The following is an 18,694-nucleotide window of genomic DNA, read 5'->3' as shown; positions in this document are numbered from 1 at the left end:
GTGATTCAGTAGTTGACAGTTCAGTTTCCATGAGTTTGTAGGCATTCTGGGGGTAGCATTGTTGTTGAATTCTAGTTAATCCATGGTGATCTGATAAGACACAGGTGGTTGCTAATATTTTTTTGTATCTGTGGAAGTTTGCTTTGTTACTGAATATGTGGTCAATTTTCAAGAAGGTTCCATGAGCTGCAGAGAAGAAGGTATATTCTTTCCTATTTAGGTGGAATGTTCTATAGATGTCTGTTAAGTCCATTTGATTCATTACCTCCATTAATTCTCTTATTTCTCTGTTAGGTTTCTGTCTGATTGACCTGTCATTGGTGAGAGAGCTGTGTTGAAGTCTCCTACTATTAGTGTGTGTGGTTTGATGACTGCCTTGTGTTCTAGAAGTGTTTCTTTTATATAAGTGGGTGCTTTTATATTAGGGGCATAGATATTCAGGATTGAGACTTCATCCTGATGAATTATTCCTGTTATGAGTATAAAATGTCCATCTCCATCTATTCTGATTGATTTTAGTTTGAAGTCAATTTTGTTAGAAATTAGTATGGGCACACCCGCTTGTTTCTTAGGTCCATTTGCTTGAAAAAACTTTTCCCAACCCTTTACTCTGAGTAGGTGTCTGTCTTCGTGGTTGAGGTGTGTTTCTTGTAAACAGCAGAATGTTGGATCCTGTTTTCGTATCCAGTCTCTTAGTCTGTGCCTTTTTATAGGTGAATTGAGTCCATTAATATTAAGTGATATTAATGTCCAGTGGTTGTTGACTCCGGTTATTTTATCTATTTATTCATTTTTTGGAGGTAGTAGGGTTTGTGTGGTTCCCTTCTTTGAGTTGTGGTTGTGAAGGTCGCTAGATGTTTGAGTTATTGTAGGCATTGTTGGCAATGTTGGATTCCTTGGGTTGTGATTTTATTAAGGATATTCTGTATGCCAAGCACTATAATCATTGGTAATGTATGGCAGCACCAGCTCTGTATTGTATTTTTATTTTCAGTAGTTTGAATATTATGTTTCTATGCTTGGAAAGAGAGAGAGATTAGACAGATAGGAAAGAGAAAGGTAGTATATTTTGTGTGGTGTTGTCTTACCTCATTTATATAATTTGGTGTCTCGTCAATTTTAAGAAATATTTGTCTGTAGACAGAGACTGCACTTTCATTTCCCGGCTGGCCAGACCCAAATAATCACACAAATAATTTGGCCAATGGCTCTGGTGTATTCCTATATAGCTTTTATATCTTAAATTAGCATATTTCTATTAATCTATGTATCATATCGAGGCTGTGGCCTACCAGTAATGTTCTGGCATCTTTCTCCTTCAGCAGCTCCACGGTCTTGTCTTGACTCCTCTCTCTCTCTCTCTCTCTCTCTCTCTCTCTCTCTCTCTCTCTCTTCAGACTTCCCACCTGGCTTTATTCTGCTACGTTATTGGCCAAAACAGCTTTATTTACCAACCAATAAAAGCAAAACATATACAGAAGGACATCCCACATCATCTGCCCTTTTCTGTCTAATTAAAAAGGAAGGCTTTAACTTTAACATAGTAAAATTACATATACAAAACATTTATCAAGCAAGAATTATAGTTATAAAATTTAGTCCATTTATATTTGTCAAATTAAGAAAACACTATCATTTATCCTATCTAAGTCTAAAGTTTTATATCTGATTTATCTTTTATCATAACTAAGGAAAACTATAATTATAACTGTCTAGTCGTCAACTCCATCAAAGACCCCAGAAGGATATAATATTACCTATGTAAACAGTAAGTCCATTGTAAGTAACGTCCAAAACTTTAGAAATTATAGAGACATCTCTCTATCTGGACAGTCACTCAAAGTTCTTCAGTAACATTGGGGCATCCATCTTTAGCTTACAGGCCTAAAGTATCTAGCAGACTTTTCAGTGAAGCAGGAAATTTGAAGACCTGTTTTGCCTTGTATTGGCAATGTTCATCAGTTAGTCTCTTCTGTTTTCTTCAGAATGCCTGACAGTTTCCTCTGTGAAACAGAAACCCTGAAGGATCATCCTGTCCTTTGGAAAGTTCAGTAGTCACTTTTGTATGGGTCCTACATGTCCAGTTCATACAGCATAATAATCAAGTAGTCCAGGCAAGAGCAGTTTCTTGCCCAAATGGCTAGCCCTATCACATTGAAGGCAAATTCCATAATGACTTTCTTCAGTGCTCATCAATCAACCTTTCTGAAGTAATCGATGATTCCAAAAGTAGATATATCTCATTGTTGAGAAAACTCTAAGTTCTTAAAACATTTTAAATGCCATATTCTGTAGGTGTTTGATGTGTTGAAGATTATCTAACTGAAATATATCCCTATATATCTAGAAAACCTAAAATAAAAGTTTGAGTATTATAAATGGCTACCTAGTCATCTTTGTTTCTTAATATACATTACATTTTTAATGAGCTATATAAACATACCTTAAACAAGAGTAGAAATATACATATAACAAAATTGACCTTAAATTTGTAACAATAAACCAAAGTCCATACCTATGTAAAGTATTCATTTCTATATCATATCAATCCCCTTTTTTTAGAAAGACCTTGACTGTGGCCATTAACCATTTATAATAAACACCTCTTAAATGAAAACAAGCATTTATAAACAGTATTTGAGAATTTGTGCATAGCTTTTTACATGATTTTCTGCTGATTGTGGGTGTTGTTACTCAGGTCTTTCATGGGGTATCCTGTATGGTTGATTCATCTCAGCCAACAGTCCTGAAGCTATCTATCATGGATGTTGGACCACCTGGGGCATTGCTTCAGTGGGTCTCATTTGATGAAACCATATTAGTTGGTAAGGAATCCATAGCTTTCTATCCTCTGTGGAAACAAAAGCAGAACCTCTTTTCCAAAGTAACATGTCCTTAGACATAAATTTTGAAGTCAAGATGCCTTTAAAATATATAGGTTGGTTTAGCTTAGCAGCCTATACAATGAAATAGCTCTCTGTACTTAGTTCATTCACAATTAAAAAAATTCAAAGAAAACACAATAATATACATAATCTAGACTTGTGTATTTTATCTTTACATGGCCTTTTTTTACTCAATTTTTAATTTTTTAATTTTTTTTGAGACAGGACTTCGCTGTGTATCTTTGGCTGTCATAGATCTCACTCTATAGACCAGGCTATCCTTGAACTCAGAGATCTGCCTGCCTCTGCCTCCCAAGTGCTAGGATTAAAGGCACGCACCACCATGTCTGACTACTCTAGTTCTTTTTTTAAGGATTTTTTCTATTCTTTTTCTTTTTTCCCAAGCCTATGTATATTTTTAAATATATTGTAAACTGTTTAGAAGTTTTTGTTTTTGATTTTAATTTGAATCTGCCTTTACTGTATATCTCTATCTTTTGTTGAGCTCATGAATCTTTAATCTGTTAAACAGCATGCTAGAATTAAGGTTGTAGCTTTGGCTGTTGACTCTGTCCCATTCCTTAGCTTCTGAGAGTCTAGGTTCATGGTAGAGGTACTGGCGAGAGCCATGTTTATTGCCATAACTCTGTGGAGTTTTAAGGTCCATGTCATCACCACAAAGCCTGCCTGACTACTCATAAACACCATTTAAGTGTTCAGTGGCAGAGCCTCTTAAAAGAGCTGTAAAGATTTTGCCATTTATGCTGCATCAGCTCCTTTTAAAGAAGCCACACATTTCCTTGCCTCTAGCTTACCTACCTGAGGCAATGCTGCTACCAAGAAGCCTTGCTTGACTCTGTTCTTTTTTTGTCCAGAATCCATTTTTTAAATGATTTATTTATTTATTATGTATACAGTGTTCTATCTGTCTGTATGCTTGCTGGCCAGGAGAGGGCACCAGATCTCATTACAGATCCCATGTGGTTGCTGGGAATTGAACTCAGGGCTTCTGGAAGAGCAGTCAGTGCTCTTAACCTCTGAGCCATCTCTCCAGCCCCAGAATCCATTTTTAAAAGTTTTGTCAGACTTTATGTGAAAATTCTTGTCCCACATTGGTTTCTGTCCTGTTGACCTGTCCATTGGTGAGAGAGGAGTGTTGAAGTCTCCTACTATTAGTGTGTGGGGTTTGATGTGTGCTTTGAGTTCTAGTAATATTTCTTTTACATATGTGGGTGCTTTTATATTAGGGGCATAGATATTCAGGATTGAGACTTCATCCTGATGAACTGTTCCTGTCATGAGTATAAAGTGTCCATCTCCATCTCTTCTGATTGATTTTAGTTTGAAATCAATTTTGTTAGATATTAGTATAGCCACACCTCCTTGTTTCTTAGGTCTGTTTGAATGAAAAACCTTTTCCCAACCCTTTACTCTGAGTAAATGTCTGTCTTTGTGGTTGAGGTGTGTTTCTTGTAAACAGCAGAATGTTGGTCCTGTTTTCGCATCCATTCTCTTAACCTGTGCCTTTTTATAGGTGGATTGAGTCCATTGATATTAAATAATATTAATGACCAGTGGTTGTTAACTCCAGTTTTGTTTTGTTTTTTTTTTGGTTTTTTGAGACAGGGTTTCTCTGTGGTTTTGGAGCCTGTCCTGGAACTAGCTCTTGTAGACCAGGCTGGTCTCGAACTCACAGAGATCTGCCTGCCTCTGCCTCCCAAGTGCTGGGATTAAAGGCGTGCGCCACCACCGCCCGGTGGTAGAGTTTATGTCTTTCCCTTCTTTCAGTTCTGCTGGTGGAGAGTTGTCAGATGCCTGTGTTATTATGGGTGTTGTTGGGTTCCCTGGGTTATGATTTTCCTTCTAGTTCTTTCTGTAAGACTGGGTTTGTGGCTACATATTGTTTAAATTTCTTTTTATCCTGGAATATCTTGTTTTCTCCATTGATGGTGAAAGAATGCTTTGCTGGGTATAGTAGTCTGGGCTTGCATCCATGGTCTCTCAGTTTCTGCAGCACATGGATCCAAGACCTTCTGGCTTTAATGGTTTCCATTGAGAAGTCAGGTGTAATTCTGATAAGTTCCCCTTTATATGTTACTTGACATTTTTCCTTTGCAGCTCTTAATATTTGTTCTTTATTCTGTATGTTTTATGTTTTGATTATTATATGATGAGGGGAGGCTTTTTTTTTATCCTGTCTATTTGGTGTTCTGTATGCTTCTTGTAACTTCATAGGAATATCCTTCTTTAGATTGGGAAAGTTTTCTTCTATAATTTTGTTGAATATATTTTCTGGGTTTTTGAGCTGTAATTCTTCTTCTTCTACCCGTATTATTCTTAGGTTTGGTCTTTTCATGGTGTCCCAGATTTCATGGATATTTTGTGACAAGAATTTGTTGGATTTGCTGTTTTCTGTGATCAGTGTGTTTATTTCCTCTATAGTATCTTCAGCATCTGAGATTCTTTCTTCTATCTCTTGTATTCTGTTTGTTATTCTTGTCTCTGTAGTTTCTGTTCATTTACCCAGATTTTCCATATCCTGCCATCTCTTGGTTTTTGTTTTCTTCATTGCCTCCATTTCAGTTTTCAGGTCTTGAACTGCTTCCCTTACCTGTTTGATTGCTTTTTCTTGCTTTTCCAGGGTATCTTTGAGGGATTTATTCATTTCTTCTAACTTTTTGTTAGTCTTCTCATCTATTTCTTTAAAGGAGTTTTTTATATCTTGTTTAATGGTCTCTAACATTTTCATAATGTTATATCTAAAGTCTATTTATTCTACTTCTTTGGGATTAAGATGTTCAATTCTTCCTGCTGTATGTTTGCTGGATTCTGGTGTTATTGTGTTGTTTTCAGATTGTTGGAGGAATTTTTGCATTGGTGCCTGCCCATCTCTGCCTTCAAATGCTGTTAGGAGAGTCTTGGTGGCTTGGTCTGATCTTTGCTGTGGCTACCTGTGTACTTGGGGGTTTTTCTTGGTCTGCCCTCTCTTAGGTCCCCTAAGCACTGGAGTTGTCTCTCAGATCCTCTCCACCCTGAAGTAGGCCCTCCCGATGGATCTTCTGCTACAGGCTCAGGGCCACTTGCAGGCCAGGGACCTCACAGACAAAAGTGCAGGCTTGCTGGGTGCAGGCTCAGTGGAACAAAGTTAAACTCCTGCAGCAGTTGCACTCACAACTTTGTCCCCAGACCCTCAGCCCTTAAGCAGGCTGAGTTGGGGGATCCTATGACCCTGCAGATGGGAAGGGGGTGCCTAGGGAGAAGCTGGGATGGGATAGGAAGAGAAGGCAGTAGCCTGGGAGAGAAGGCCCCCCTGAATTGTTGTAATAGGAGTGGTGGGCTGCATTCCTGGCACCTGGCCGCCCGCACGGCTAGCTTTATACCCGAAATAATTACATGAAAACTGTATTCTTTTAAACACTGCTTGGCCCATTAGTTCCAGCCTCTTATTGGCTAGCTCTTACATATTGATCTAACCCATTTCTAATAATCTGTGTAGCCCACAAGGTGGCTTACCAGGAAAGATCTTAACCTGCGGCTGTGTCGGGTGGGATAATCATGGCGACTCACTGACTCAACTTCTTTCTCCCAGCATTCTATTCTGTTTACTCCACCCACCTAAAAGTTGGTCTATCAAATGGGCCAAGGCAGTTTCTTTATTAATTAACCAATGAAAGCAACAGATTAGAAAGAAATCACTCCCACATCACTGAATGGCCAAAAAGTTTAGGGGATTGGAGGGTGCCTGTGCTCCCTTTCCAGGGCGAGCATCCGGCTGGCCAGTCGGGCACACACTTACTTCTCTGGATGGCTCTTCTGGTACAGGATCCGGGCCCCTTGCTGGCAAGGGACCTCACAGACCTTTATTTTAATTTCATATAATATTCATTTTGCATCTGGCTTACAATGTTCTTTTCGGGCCATAGTTATAAAACCATTCTTAGATGAATACACTTACTTAAATAATAAGTCTTCCAGATCTGATAAGATTTTCCTTCTTAATTCTACCTTGCTTTTTGAGACAGAGTCTCTCATTGAACTTGGAGTTCATTGATTGACTAGGTGGGATGGCCAATGAACTATAGGGATCTGCATCCCAACCCTCTGAGATTACAGACATGCAAAATTTTTTACTTGAATTTAGAATACTAATCTTGAGATACTTTGGTTAAGGGTGGGGTGTGTTAATGCCTTCCTTTAATCAAGCATTCTGGAAACTGAGTGGGGGGCAGATTTCTGAGTTTGAATCCATCCTGATTCAAATAGTGAGTTTTAGGTCAGTCAGGGCTTACACAGGCCTGGTCTCAAAATGAGAGAGTAGTAGAAGAAGAGGAAGAGACTTTTGTCTTTAGTCAAACTACATTGCCTGACTTTTGTAATACAGCAATCTTCTTGCATTACAACTATAACTAAATATAAATGAAAAAGGACATTTTAACTAGTTCTTACATCTCAATCCAGTATCTTAAATAATAGATACTTCGGATCGGCGAAATAATCAGTGAGTAAACTACTTGTCACACAGATCACCAGACAGAACCCATGGAAAAAGCAAGGCATGATAACATACATCCATAATCCCAGTGTTCCTACAGCAAGGGAAGAATCTAAGACAGGAGAATCATCAGAAGCATACAGGCCATCTAGCCTGGCATATGCAAAAGAAAACAGACAGATCCTATCTTAAACAAGGTGGGGGGCAATACATGTATTGACACCAAAAGTTGACCTCTGACCTACAAACATGCACTATCGCATATGCATGCACAAGTGAGCACACACCATAGAGAATGAAAGCATAATGTATTATAGTCCAAATGCCTTCAACTCTGGGATCATTCTTTCTAAACCTGAGGCTGAATTATCATCAGCTTGGGACTTTTCTCCACCTCAGAATCAAAACCTTGTTCCTGGTTTCTATAACTGATCAGCAATCCACTATTTTGTTGGGAAAAATTCTATAATCACTTCTTGAGAATATCTGCATTAGAAATAGTTAAATGTTACATCATTGCACATTGCAAATGCTTTTTATTATATTTGTTACTTTAATGTGTGCATATGTGTGTAGGCACATATGTTATATCACAGGTGTAAAGGTAAGAGGCCAACTGCAGGACTCAATTCTCTCCTTCTATTATGTGGATTCTAAAAATTGCACTCAGGTCATCAGGCTTGGCAGCAAACATTTTTACCCACTGAACGCTCTCAATAGGCCTCAATATCCCTTTCTTGTGATCAATCAGAAACATCCATAGCACAGTAGCAGCAATGCAATAATGACTTTTACCGCCTTTGTTGGATTATTATATATGGAGAGGATTTGACCAAATAACCTATAATGTAATTGTCTTGAATAGCATTTCTTCATTTGTCTAGAAATAAGAGAGAACACCCAATACAGAAATTACCTAGAACCTGGGTTATGAATAACCAGAGTTTTATTTTTTTCTCATTTTCAGGTTTATGGGTCTTGGGATGTCATAATTCTGACTTTCGGAAGAGAGGTATGACAGCTTTGCTGAAAGTTTCTAGTTGTGACAAGAGTATTAGTGATTATTATGGAGAAATGTATGAAGATATTCAAACACAGTTGGTGAATGACAACATCATTGAACCCAGAAGCTTTTTCCAAAATTCAAATCATCCTAACACTAGGGGAAAAAAATTCACAGCCACTACAATTCTAGAAAATTATGTAGAGAAGATTAAACCTCAGTTTGGAGAGACAGCAGAGACGTTTAAAGTGCAAAGTGTCTCCTCTAGTGACTTGTTGATGCTTTTGGGACAGAGCCATCCTACTCCACATGGTTTATCCTTATTAGATAACCAAAAAGCCATCTATGAAGCTATTCCTGATGATCATTCACTTGATGCAATAGACAGCAATGAAGACTCATCTAAAGAGACCCAAGTTAGGTCAGAACACTATCAAAGTGGGAAAATAGTATTTACTCCTGAGCCAGACTGCCAGTTAAGCTCAAATAAAAGTTTGGAGACAACTATAGATGTAAAGTGGAAGAAACTTGATTTACAGGTTTCTGGTTTGCAAAATAATCTAATGACCACAACAATTCTGTCAGATAACTGGACAGCAATTTCTGAAGAGGCAGATTATTCAGAATCTCCAAGTATGCCAGTTCACATTATTAGTAAATTAAGCACCATTTCATTTGGTAAAAAAACACATCCCTTTATTCGGTCTCATGCACCTCTGAGCATTAGTGAAGGAAATAGTGATTCCAACTTGTTAGATGCAACTTTAATAAATAATCAAGAAAGTTCACTGGGAGATAATATATCATCAATAGAGAATGATAGATTACTCAAAAAGAAGAGATTTTATGGAATTGCTTTATTAGCCAAAGATAGTACTTTATTCAAAGATAATATCTCTTTGATGAAAACAAATGAGACATATAATCGTTCAACCACTAATGGAAAAGTTCACATTGACAGCCCAGCATCAATTGAGAATAGTACTGCAGTCTTGCAAGATACTGTATTAAAATCAATAGTGAAATTCAAGGATTAGCACCTTTGATTCATGATGGAGTACTTTCAGGCAAAAATACTATAAATTTGAGACTGAAGCATATGCTAAATAGAACTGCCTCATCAAAAAATAAAGAAATATTTCACCAAAATGATAAAGATCCTATTACACAGGATAAAGAAAGTACAATCATGCCATTTTTCAAGATGCTGTTGCCAGAGTCAGCAAACTGGATGAATCAGACCAATGTAAATAACTCCTTGAACTCTGAGCAAGGGCCTAGTCTAAAGCAATTAGTATATTTAATGTTAGAAAAGTCTGTGAAAAATGGGAATTTCTTGTCAGAGAAGAAGAAAGTGATACTAGAACAAGATGGATTCACAAAGGACACAGGACTCAAGCATAGGGTTTTTTCAAGCAACATGAGTATATTTCTTACCACCTTGCCTAATATACAAGAAAATGATAGGTACAATCAAGAAAAAGATATTCAGGAAGAGATAGAAAAGGAAGTATCAATCAAAGAAAAAGTAATTTTGCCTCAGGTACACATAGCAGCTGGTTCTAAGAACTTCCTGAAAGACATTTTCTTTCTAGGCAGTAGGCAAAATGTAAGTTTAGATGAAGAGATACCTGCACTAATACTTCAAGACATCAGCTCATTAAACAACTCAACAAATACAGTAGAGATTCAGATGGCCCATTTCTTTAAAAGAAGGGAGGATGAGGAAACAAATTCAGAAGGCTTGATAAATAAAACTAGAGAAGCAGTAAAGAACTATCCAACCCAGAAGAATATTATTACTCAACGTAGTAAACGAGCTTTGGGACAATTCAGACTCAGTGCCTCAACTCAATGGCCTCAAACCATGAACTATTTGACAAAGAGTATTATTACACAGATAGATCACAGCAAGGAAGGGGGAAAGTCCATTATTAAGTCTCCCTTATTGGATTCTACAATGATTAAAAGCATCACTCAGAAAAATAGTTCTGGATCACACATTGTAAAAACTTCAGCATTTCTACCAACAGATCCCAAGAGAATCCCATTTCAAGACAAATTTTTTCATGTTATAGCATCATCCTACACTTATGACATTAAGACAAAAAATTCTAGAGTTCAAAAAAGTAGTCATTTCTTAAAAGAAACCAAGAGAAATAACTCTTCTTTAACCATCTTACCATGGGAGAGGATCATAAACCAAGGAAAATTTGCCTCCCCAGGGACAAGTAATACAAACTCAGTCACATATAAGAAACTTGGGGACATTCTTCTCTTGAAACCAGTCTTGCTTGAAGAATCTGACAAAGTTGAATTGCTTCCTCAAATTTCCATTCATGAAAAAGAACTTTTGCCTAAAAAAACTAGCCATGAATTTCGTGGACACCTGGATCTCATGAAAGAGGTCTTTCTTCAGAAAACACAGGAAGCAAAGAGACATGTGGAAAGTCTGAAAGGAACAAGAGAGAGCTCTGAAAAGACTCCCTCTAAACTGCTGGACCATCATACTTCACAGATACCAAAAGATAAGTGGAAATCCAAAGAGAAGTCACCAGAAATTACACCCATTAAGAGAGAGGATACCATTTTGTCTCTGAGCCCTCATGAAAACAATCATTCAGTAGTAGCAAATGAGAAACAAAATTGTTCCCAAAGAGAAGCCTCTTGGGTAAAGCAAGGTCAGACTCAAAGATTGTGCTCTCAAAACCCACCAGTCTTGAAACGCCGTCAAAGGGAACTTAGTGCTTTTCAGTCAGAACAAGAAGCAACTGATTATGATTCTATCACTGTTGAAACAAATGAGGATTTTGACATTTATGGTGAAGATATAAAGCAGGATCCCCGCAGCTTTCAACAGAAGACGCGGCACTATTTTATTGCAGCTGTGGAGCGGCTCTGGGACTATGGAATGAGTACATCCCCCCACGTTCTACGAAATAGGTTTGTATCTATTGGTTTTTTTCTATGCTATTGTGACCTTTGATATTCTAGGTGTCAAAATGATTTTATAAAAAGTCGTCATTGTCCATCAACCCTATGAGCTGCAAGAGGAATCTTTTAATGAAAACTCTGAAAGTAGAAGTGAAGTGTATGGTAAAAAAGTTGATGGTGTACATAGGAATGTTTTCTAAAACATAGGAAATCCAAAAGAAAAAAATCAATCAATTGATTTTAAGAGAGCCAAAGGAGGTTGTGCTGGAGAAGAGAAAGCACAGGCAAATTTAGAGGAAAGGCATAAGAACAATCAGTCAACAAATATAACAACACCTACTGTATGACAGATACTATTGCAGACACCTGAGTACAGCATAGCAAGAGCTTACCTTCCCTTAGAACAAGAGAGAACAACTAGTATAAAAACAATTAAGGGAGGACTAGGGTGATGGCTTAGTCAATAAAGTGCATGATGTGAAAACGTAAAGACCTAAGTTCAGCAGAGGACTCAAGTTCAGTTTCCAGCACCCGTGTCAGGTGACCAATATCTGTAACTTCAGCTCCCAGAGATCTGTTACTCTCTTCTGATCTCCATGGATGCACACCCTCAAATGCACAGATTTCCATATGCATGCACACATGTGTACATACATGCATATGCACAGAAACACAATTTTCAAAATAATAAAAATAAATCTTAAAAATGAATGTGGTAACACATACTTGTAATCCTAGTGCTGGAAATGCAGAAACTAGCAGGCAGATGTCTCTCAGGGGGCCACCTTGCCTTCATTGATGAGCTCCAGAATCAGTGAGAGACACCTATCTCAAAAAGCAATGTGTATGGCTCCTGAGGAATGACATCCAAGGTTGATCCCTGGCCTTCACAAATGTGCATACATCTAGACACAAATGCAAAAAGAGAAAGAATTGGCCTGTCAGTGGTGGTGCATTCTTTTTGAATCCCAGCACTTGGGAGGTGGAGGCAGGAGGATCTCATGAGATTGAGGCCAGCCTGGTCTACAAAGCAAGTTCCAGGACAGTCAGGACTACAGAGAAACTCTGTCTTGAAAAAAAAATCAAAACTCAAAAAAGAGAGAAAGAATTAAGATAATTTCAATGGTGCTCTTCAGAAAATAATACAGAACAATGACTGGTAGGTTACTTCAACCCTGATAGTCAAAGAAATCCCTTTTGAGGACTGAGACCTAAAGAAAATAAGGTCAATTGATGGAGCTCAGAAAAGTCAGAGAGAAAAATACAAAGGCTCTAAGAATGGGACATGTTTAGTGCTTTTGAGGAACAAAAAAACAAGTATTACTAGAGTACAGTGAAAAGTTCAAGGTATTCGGGGCATTAGGGTAGCAGAATTGAGCAGCCAATGCACAATACAGGCCCTGGAGAAAGCATTAAAACTGCTAATAAGTGGACCATCTATGCTTCTATATAAAGCCCACCATACAAATTTTGGACTTTATCTCATTCCTTTCCCTCTCTTAAAAATGTTTCTATAGAACAGTGGTTCTTAACCTTCCTAATACTGTCTTTAATGCAGTTCCTCACATTATTGTGACCCCCAACCATAAAAGTATTTTGTTATTTTAGAACTGTAATTTTGCTACTGTTATAAATTGTTATAAACCATAATATAAATATCTGATATGCAGGATATCTGATATGTTACCCCCAATGGGGTCACCATCCACAGGTTGAGAACCTCTGCTCTAGAAGTTCCTCTTTTTTCTTTCTTATACAGTCAGTTTCTCCCTCTCCACTATATTGGTATTATCAATAATATTATACATTTTTAAATATTTTAGATTATTTTATTTTATGTGTATAAGTGTTTTCCTGCATGTATATATGTGCACCATATGCATGTCTGATGCCTACAGGTATCAAAAGATGTTGTCAATCCCTTGGAACTACGGTTACAGATAGTTGTGAGCCACCATATGGGTTTAAGATTTAAACTTTGGTCCTCTGCAAGAGCAACAAATGCTCTGAAATGTTGTGCCATCAGTCCAGCTCCTAATCATGTTATCAATGGCCATTCCTTCATTTCATTTATTTAGACTTCAAACTTTGAAATAATTCCCAACTCCTCTTTTCCCTCATATTCAGATCTAATCCATAAGAGAATCTTGTTTATTATAGTATGTTTTTACGAAACAAAGTTTTGAAATGTACTAAATATTATTCAATATAAAAATATAGTGAAATGGAAAGGTGAGGATGACTGAGGATAAAATCAGGTTACAAAACACTACATAACATGGTAAAACCACGAGCTGTTCCATCAGGTTGATACTTGGTGATGACTCATGGAGGTAGACTAAGTTCTTCACACCCCACCTGCATGCTGAATTAATTACTATCTCCACATCTCCCTGAGCTGGTTCAGATAAACTATTATATAGCCTTAAGAAGAAAATAGGCTTGCCTTCTTAGATGACTATAATCCTGCAGTTAATCTAAATAGGAGTTTAGAGAATGAATCGATATCACTAAAAGTGAAAAGTTACCTAAATGAACTGACTTTTTACATCATAGTACGTCAAAATGCTTCTATCAGAGTCAATAAGGAGAAATCCTACCTTGAAACAAAGCCATTACATGAAAAGATAAAGCCATAAATATATAAGAAGAAAACAGGAAGTATTAATCTCAGGGTGGGCAAATAAAAATGATTAACTCAAGATACACAAAAGATTAGCTAATATAAAATCCATTTCACTGTTTTAAAAATATGAACTTGGAGCTGGAGAGGAGGCTCAGCGCTTAAGAGCAGTTGCTGCTTTTGCAGAGGACCTGAACCCAAATGACAGATCATAATTGCCTGTGACTCCAGTTCCAAGAGTTCTGAAACCCTCTCCTGGCTTCCATGAACACTTATATGCATGTAACATACACACAGAGACATATATGCACATAAATAAAAAAATCTTTTAAAATAATTAAAAGGAATAAAATTATGAAATTGATGATGTGCATCAAAAAGTATGCCAGAGAGAATGAGAATATTAACTATAGAATGGAAAAACACATCACCTTATTGATCATGGAAACATAATATAAAACTACAATGAGACACTACTATGCAACAACCAGAATGCCCAAAATGTAAAAATGTGGTCAAGAATTTATGAAGATTTGTAGCAAATGGAATTCCTACATTTTATTGTTGTTAAAAGTGGGAAATATAACAGCTGATTTAGAAAGCAGTGTAGCAGTATCTACAAAGTCTAAAATATGCCTGTCTAGCAATTCAATTCCTGGATATGTGACCAAAGAAAATACATAAATTTGTGCACCAAAGACATATACCTGAAGGTTCATAAAGGGACTATTTACAAGTCTTAAATTTAGTAGTAACTCATATGCCCATAACTGGAGTATGTTAATCTAATGGAGTACAATACAATAGTGCTGTGAATAACAGATAGTACATAATCAAAAATTACAACATAGATGAATGTCTCAATTGTAATGCTTAGTGTAAGAAAAAAATAAGGATATGTACACAGTTGCACCTTAAATACTTAAAGAAACAAGCAAAAATGAACATTTTTGTTAAGAATACATGATTAGAAGAGATAAGCTTATAAAAAGCAAAGAAATAAGATTATTATAAATACCGGAATAGTAGTTACCTTTAGTGAAGAGATAGTAGTGTTTGTTGACAGATGGTTCTGTCCTTCCCAGTCCTGCAGCCATTCAGTCCCAGAAAAACACAGAGGCCTACACTAATTATAAAATGTTTGGCCTATTCATTCAGGCTCTCATTAACTAACTCTTACATTTTTTTAATTTACTTATTTTTTTTATTGAAAATTTCCACCTCCTTCCCTTCTCCCACTTCCTTCCCCTTCCCCACACCCCTCCCCCTCCATCTCCAGTCCAAGGAGCAGTCAGGGTTCCCTACCCTTTAGGAAGTCCAAGGTTCTCCCTGTTTCCCCCAGGTCCAGGAAGGTGAGCTTCCAAACAGACTAGGCTCCCACAAAGCCCGTCCCTGGAGTAGAATCAAAACCCAGTGCCATTGTCCTTGGCTTCTCAGTCAGCCCTCCTTGTCCGCACGTTCAGAGAGTCCGGTCTGATCACATGCTCCATCAGTTCCAGTCCAACTGGCCATGGTGATCTCCCATTAGATCAGCCCAATCGTCTCTGTGGGTGGACGCACCCCTCACAGTCCTGACTTCCTTGCTCATGTTCTCTCTCCTTCTGCTCTTCATATGGACCTTAGGAGCTCAGTCCAGTGCTCCAATGTGTGTCTCTGTTTCTACCTCCATCTATCGCCAGATGAATGTTCTATGGTGATATGCAAGATATTCATCAGTGTGGCTATAGGATAAGGCCAGTTCAGACACCCTATCCTCTGCTGCCCAAGGAACAAGCTGAGGAAATCCCCTTGGACACCTGGGAACCCCTCCAGAGTCAAGTCTCTTGCCAACATTAAAATGGCTCCCTTAATTAAGATATCTACTTCCCTGCTCCCTCGTCCACCACTCCTCCATCACAACCATTCCATTCCCTCAAGCTCTCCCCATGCTCCCCTTCTCCATTTTCTCTCCCCATCTCCCCTTATCCAGAACCAACCCGCACCCCTGTGCACCTCACCCCTGTCCGGCAGTCTTGTCCACTTCCAATATCCAGGTGGATAACTATATGTTATTCTTAGGGTTCACCTTCTTAATTAGCTTCTCTAGAATCACGAATTATAGGCTCAATGTCCTTTATTAATGGCTACAATCCACTTATGAATGAGTACATACCATAGTTATTTTTTTGGGTCAGGGTTACCTCACTCGGGATAGTGTTTTCTATTTCCATCCATTTGCATGCAAAATTCAAGATGTCATTGTTTTTTTTTTTACCACAGAGTAGAACTCTAAAGTGTGTATGTGCCACACCTTCTTTATCCATTCTTCTATTGAAAGGCATATGGATTGTTTCCAGGTTCTGGCTATTACAAATAGTGCTGCTATGAACATAGTTGAACAAATGCTTTTGTAGTATGATAGGGCATCTCTTGGGTATATTCCCAAGAGTGGAATTGCTGGGTGCTGACATAGGTTGACTCACAGTTTCCTGAGAAACCGCCACACTGATATTCAAAGTGGTTGCACAAGTTTGCATTCCCACCAGCAATGGATGAGTGCTCCACTTACTCCACATCCTCTCCAGCATAGGCTATCATTGGTGTTTTTTATTTTAGCTATTCTGACAGGTGTAAGATGGTATCTCAGAGTTGTTTTGATTTGCATTTCCCTGATTGCCTAGAAGGTTGAACATGACCTTAAATGTCTTTTGGCCATTTGAACTTCTTCTGTTGAGAATTCTCTGTTCAGGTCAGTACCCCATTTTTTAATTGGGTTAGTTAGAGTTTTATTTAATGTCTAGTTTCTTGAGCTCTTTATATATTTTGGAGATCAGACTTTTGTCTGATGCAGGGTTGGTGGAGATCTTCTCCCAAACAGTAGGATGCCTTTTTGTCTTAAAGACAGTGTCCTTTGCCCTACAGAAGCTTCTCAGTTTTAGGAGGTCCCATTTATTCAATGTTGCTCTTATTGTCTGTGCTACAAGGGTTCTACATAGGAAGTGGTATCCTGTGCCCATGTGTTGTAGAGTACTTCCCACTCTCTCCGCTATCAGATTAAGTATGGTCAGATTAATATTGAGGTCTTTAATCCATTTGGACTTGAGTTTTGTGCATGGTGATAGATATGGGTCTATTTTCATTCTTCTACATGTTGACATCCAGTTATGCCAGCACCATTTGTTAAAAATGCTTTCTTTCTTCCATTGTATAATTTTAGCTCCTTTGTCGAAAATCAGGTGTTCATAGGTTTGTGGATTAATATCTGGGTCTTCGATTCAATTCCATTGGTCAACATCTCTGTTTTTGTGCCAATACCAAGCTGTTTTCATTACTGTAGCTCTGTAATAGAGTTTGAAGTCAGGGATGGTAATGCCTCCGGAGGTAGTTTTATTGTATAGGATAGTTTTGGCTATCCTGGGTTTTTTTGTTTTTCCATATAAAGTTGATTATTGTTCTCTCAAGGTCTGTGAAGAATTTTGCTGGGATTTTGATGGAGATTGCATTGAATCTATAGATTGCTTTTGGTAGAATTTCCATTTTTACTATGCTGAGCCTCCCAATCCAAGAGCAAAAGAAATCCTTCCAGTTTGTGGTATGTTCTTCAATTTCTTTCTTCAAAGACTTAAAGTTCTTGTCAAATAGATCTTTCACTTCCTTGGTTAGAATAACCCCAAGATACTTTATGCTATTTGGGGCTATCATGAAAGGTGATGTTTCTCTGATTTCCCTCTCTGCATCCTTATCCTTTGCGTATAGGAGGGCAACTGATATTTTGGAGTTGATCTTGTATCCTGCCACATTACCAAAGGTGTTTATCAGCTGTAGGAGTTCTTTGGTAGAGTTTTTTGGGGTCACTTATGTACACTATCATATCATCTGCAAATAACAAAAGTTTAACTTCTTCCTTTCCTATTCGAATCCCCTTGATCCCATTATGTTGTCTTATTGTTATTTCTAAAACTTCAAGCACTATATTGAAGATGTATGGAGAGAGTGGACAGCCTTGTTGTGTTCCTGATTTTAGTGGGATGGCTTTGAGTTTCTCTTCATTTAATTTAATGGTAGCTGTCGGCTTGCTGTATACTGCTTTTATTATATTTAGGTATGAACCTTGTATCCCTAATCTCTCCAAGACCTTTATCATAAAGGGGTGTTGAATTTTGTCAAAAGCTTTTTCAGCATCTATTGAAATGATCATATGGTTTTTTTCCTTCAGTTTATTTATATGATGGATTACATTGATAGATTTTCGTATGTTGAACCAGCCCTGCCTCTCTGGGATGAACCCTACTTGTTCATAATGTATAATTTTTTGGATGTGTTCTTGGATTCAGTTTGCCAGTATTTTATTGAGAATTTTTGCATTGATGTTCATGAGTGAGATTGGTCTGTAATTCTCTTTCTTCATTATGTCTTTGTGTGATTTTGGTATCAGGGTGATTGTAGCTTCATAAAAGGAGTTTGGCAATGACTCTTCTGTTTCTATATTGTGAAATGCATTAAGGAGTATAGGTATTAGCTCCTCCTGGAAGTTCTGTTAGAATTCTGCATTGAAACCATTTGGTCCAGGGCTTTTTTTGGTAGAGAGGTTTCTGATGACAGCTTCTAATTCCTCGCGACTTACAGGTCTATTTAAAGTGTTCACCTGGTCTTGATATAATTTTGGTATATGGTACTTATCTAAAAAATTGTCCATTTCTTTCATATTTTCCAATTTTGTAGCGTATATGCTTTTGTAGTAAGATCTAATGATTCTCTGTATTTCCTCTGTGTCTGTT

At 37.7% G+C, this 18,694-nt stretch overlaps 1 protein-coding gene across 1 annotated transcript in view; it reads left to right on the top strand.

Annotated features, from left to right (window-relative positions):
- The window catches only part of LOC121437126 (coagulation factor VIII-like), a 157,314-nt gene that overhangs the window by 59,877 nt on the left and 78,743 nt on the right, over positions 1-18,694 (top strand). The window contains 2 exon segments of the mRNA XM_041636966.1: positions 8,345-9,391; positions 9,394-11,323. Coding sequence (XP_041492900.1) covers positions 8,345-9,391; positions 9,394-11,323 — 2,977 coding nt within the window.

Source organism: Microtus oregoni, unplaced genomic scaffold, assembly GCF_018167655.1.
Source record: "Microtus oregoni isolate MIOR12 unplaced genomic scaffold, Mior012 000050F_ref0000143, whole genome shotgun sequence".
Classification (NCBI taxonomy): Eukaryota; Metazoa; Chordata; class Mammalia; order Rodentia; family Cricetidae; genus Microtus; species Microtus oregoni.
The sequence above is the reverse complement of the archived record's forward strand: the minus strand, read 5'-3'. Positions and strand labels throughout refer to the sequence as shown.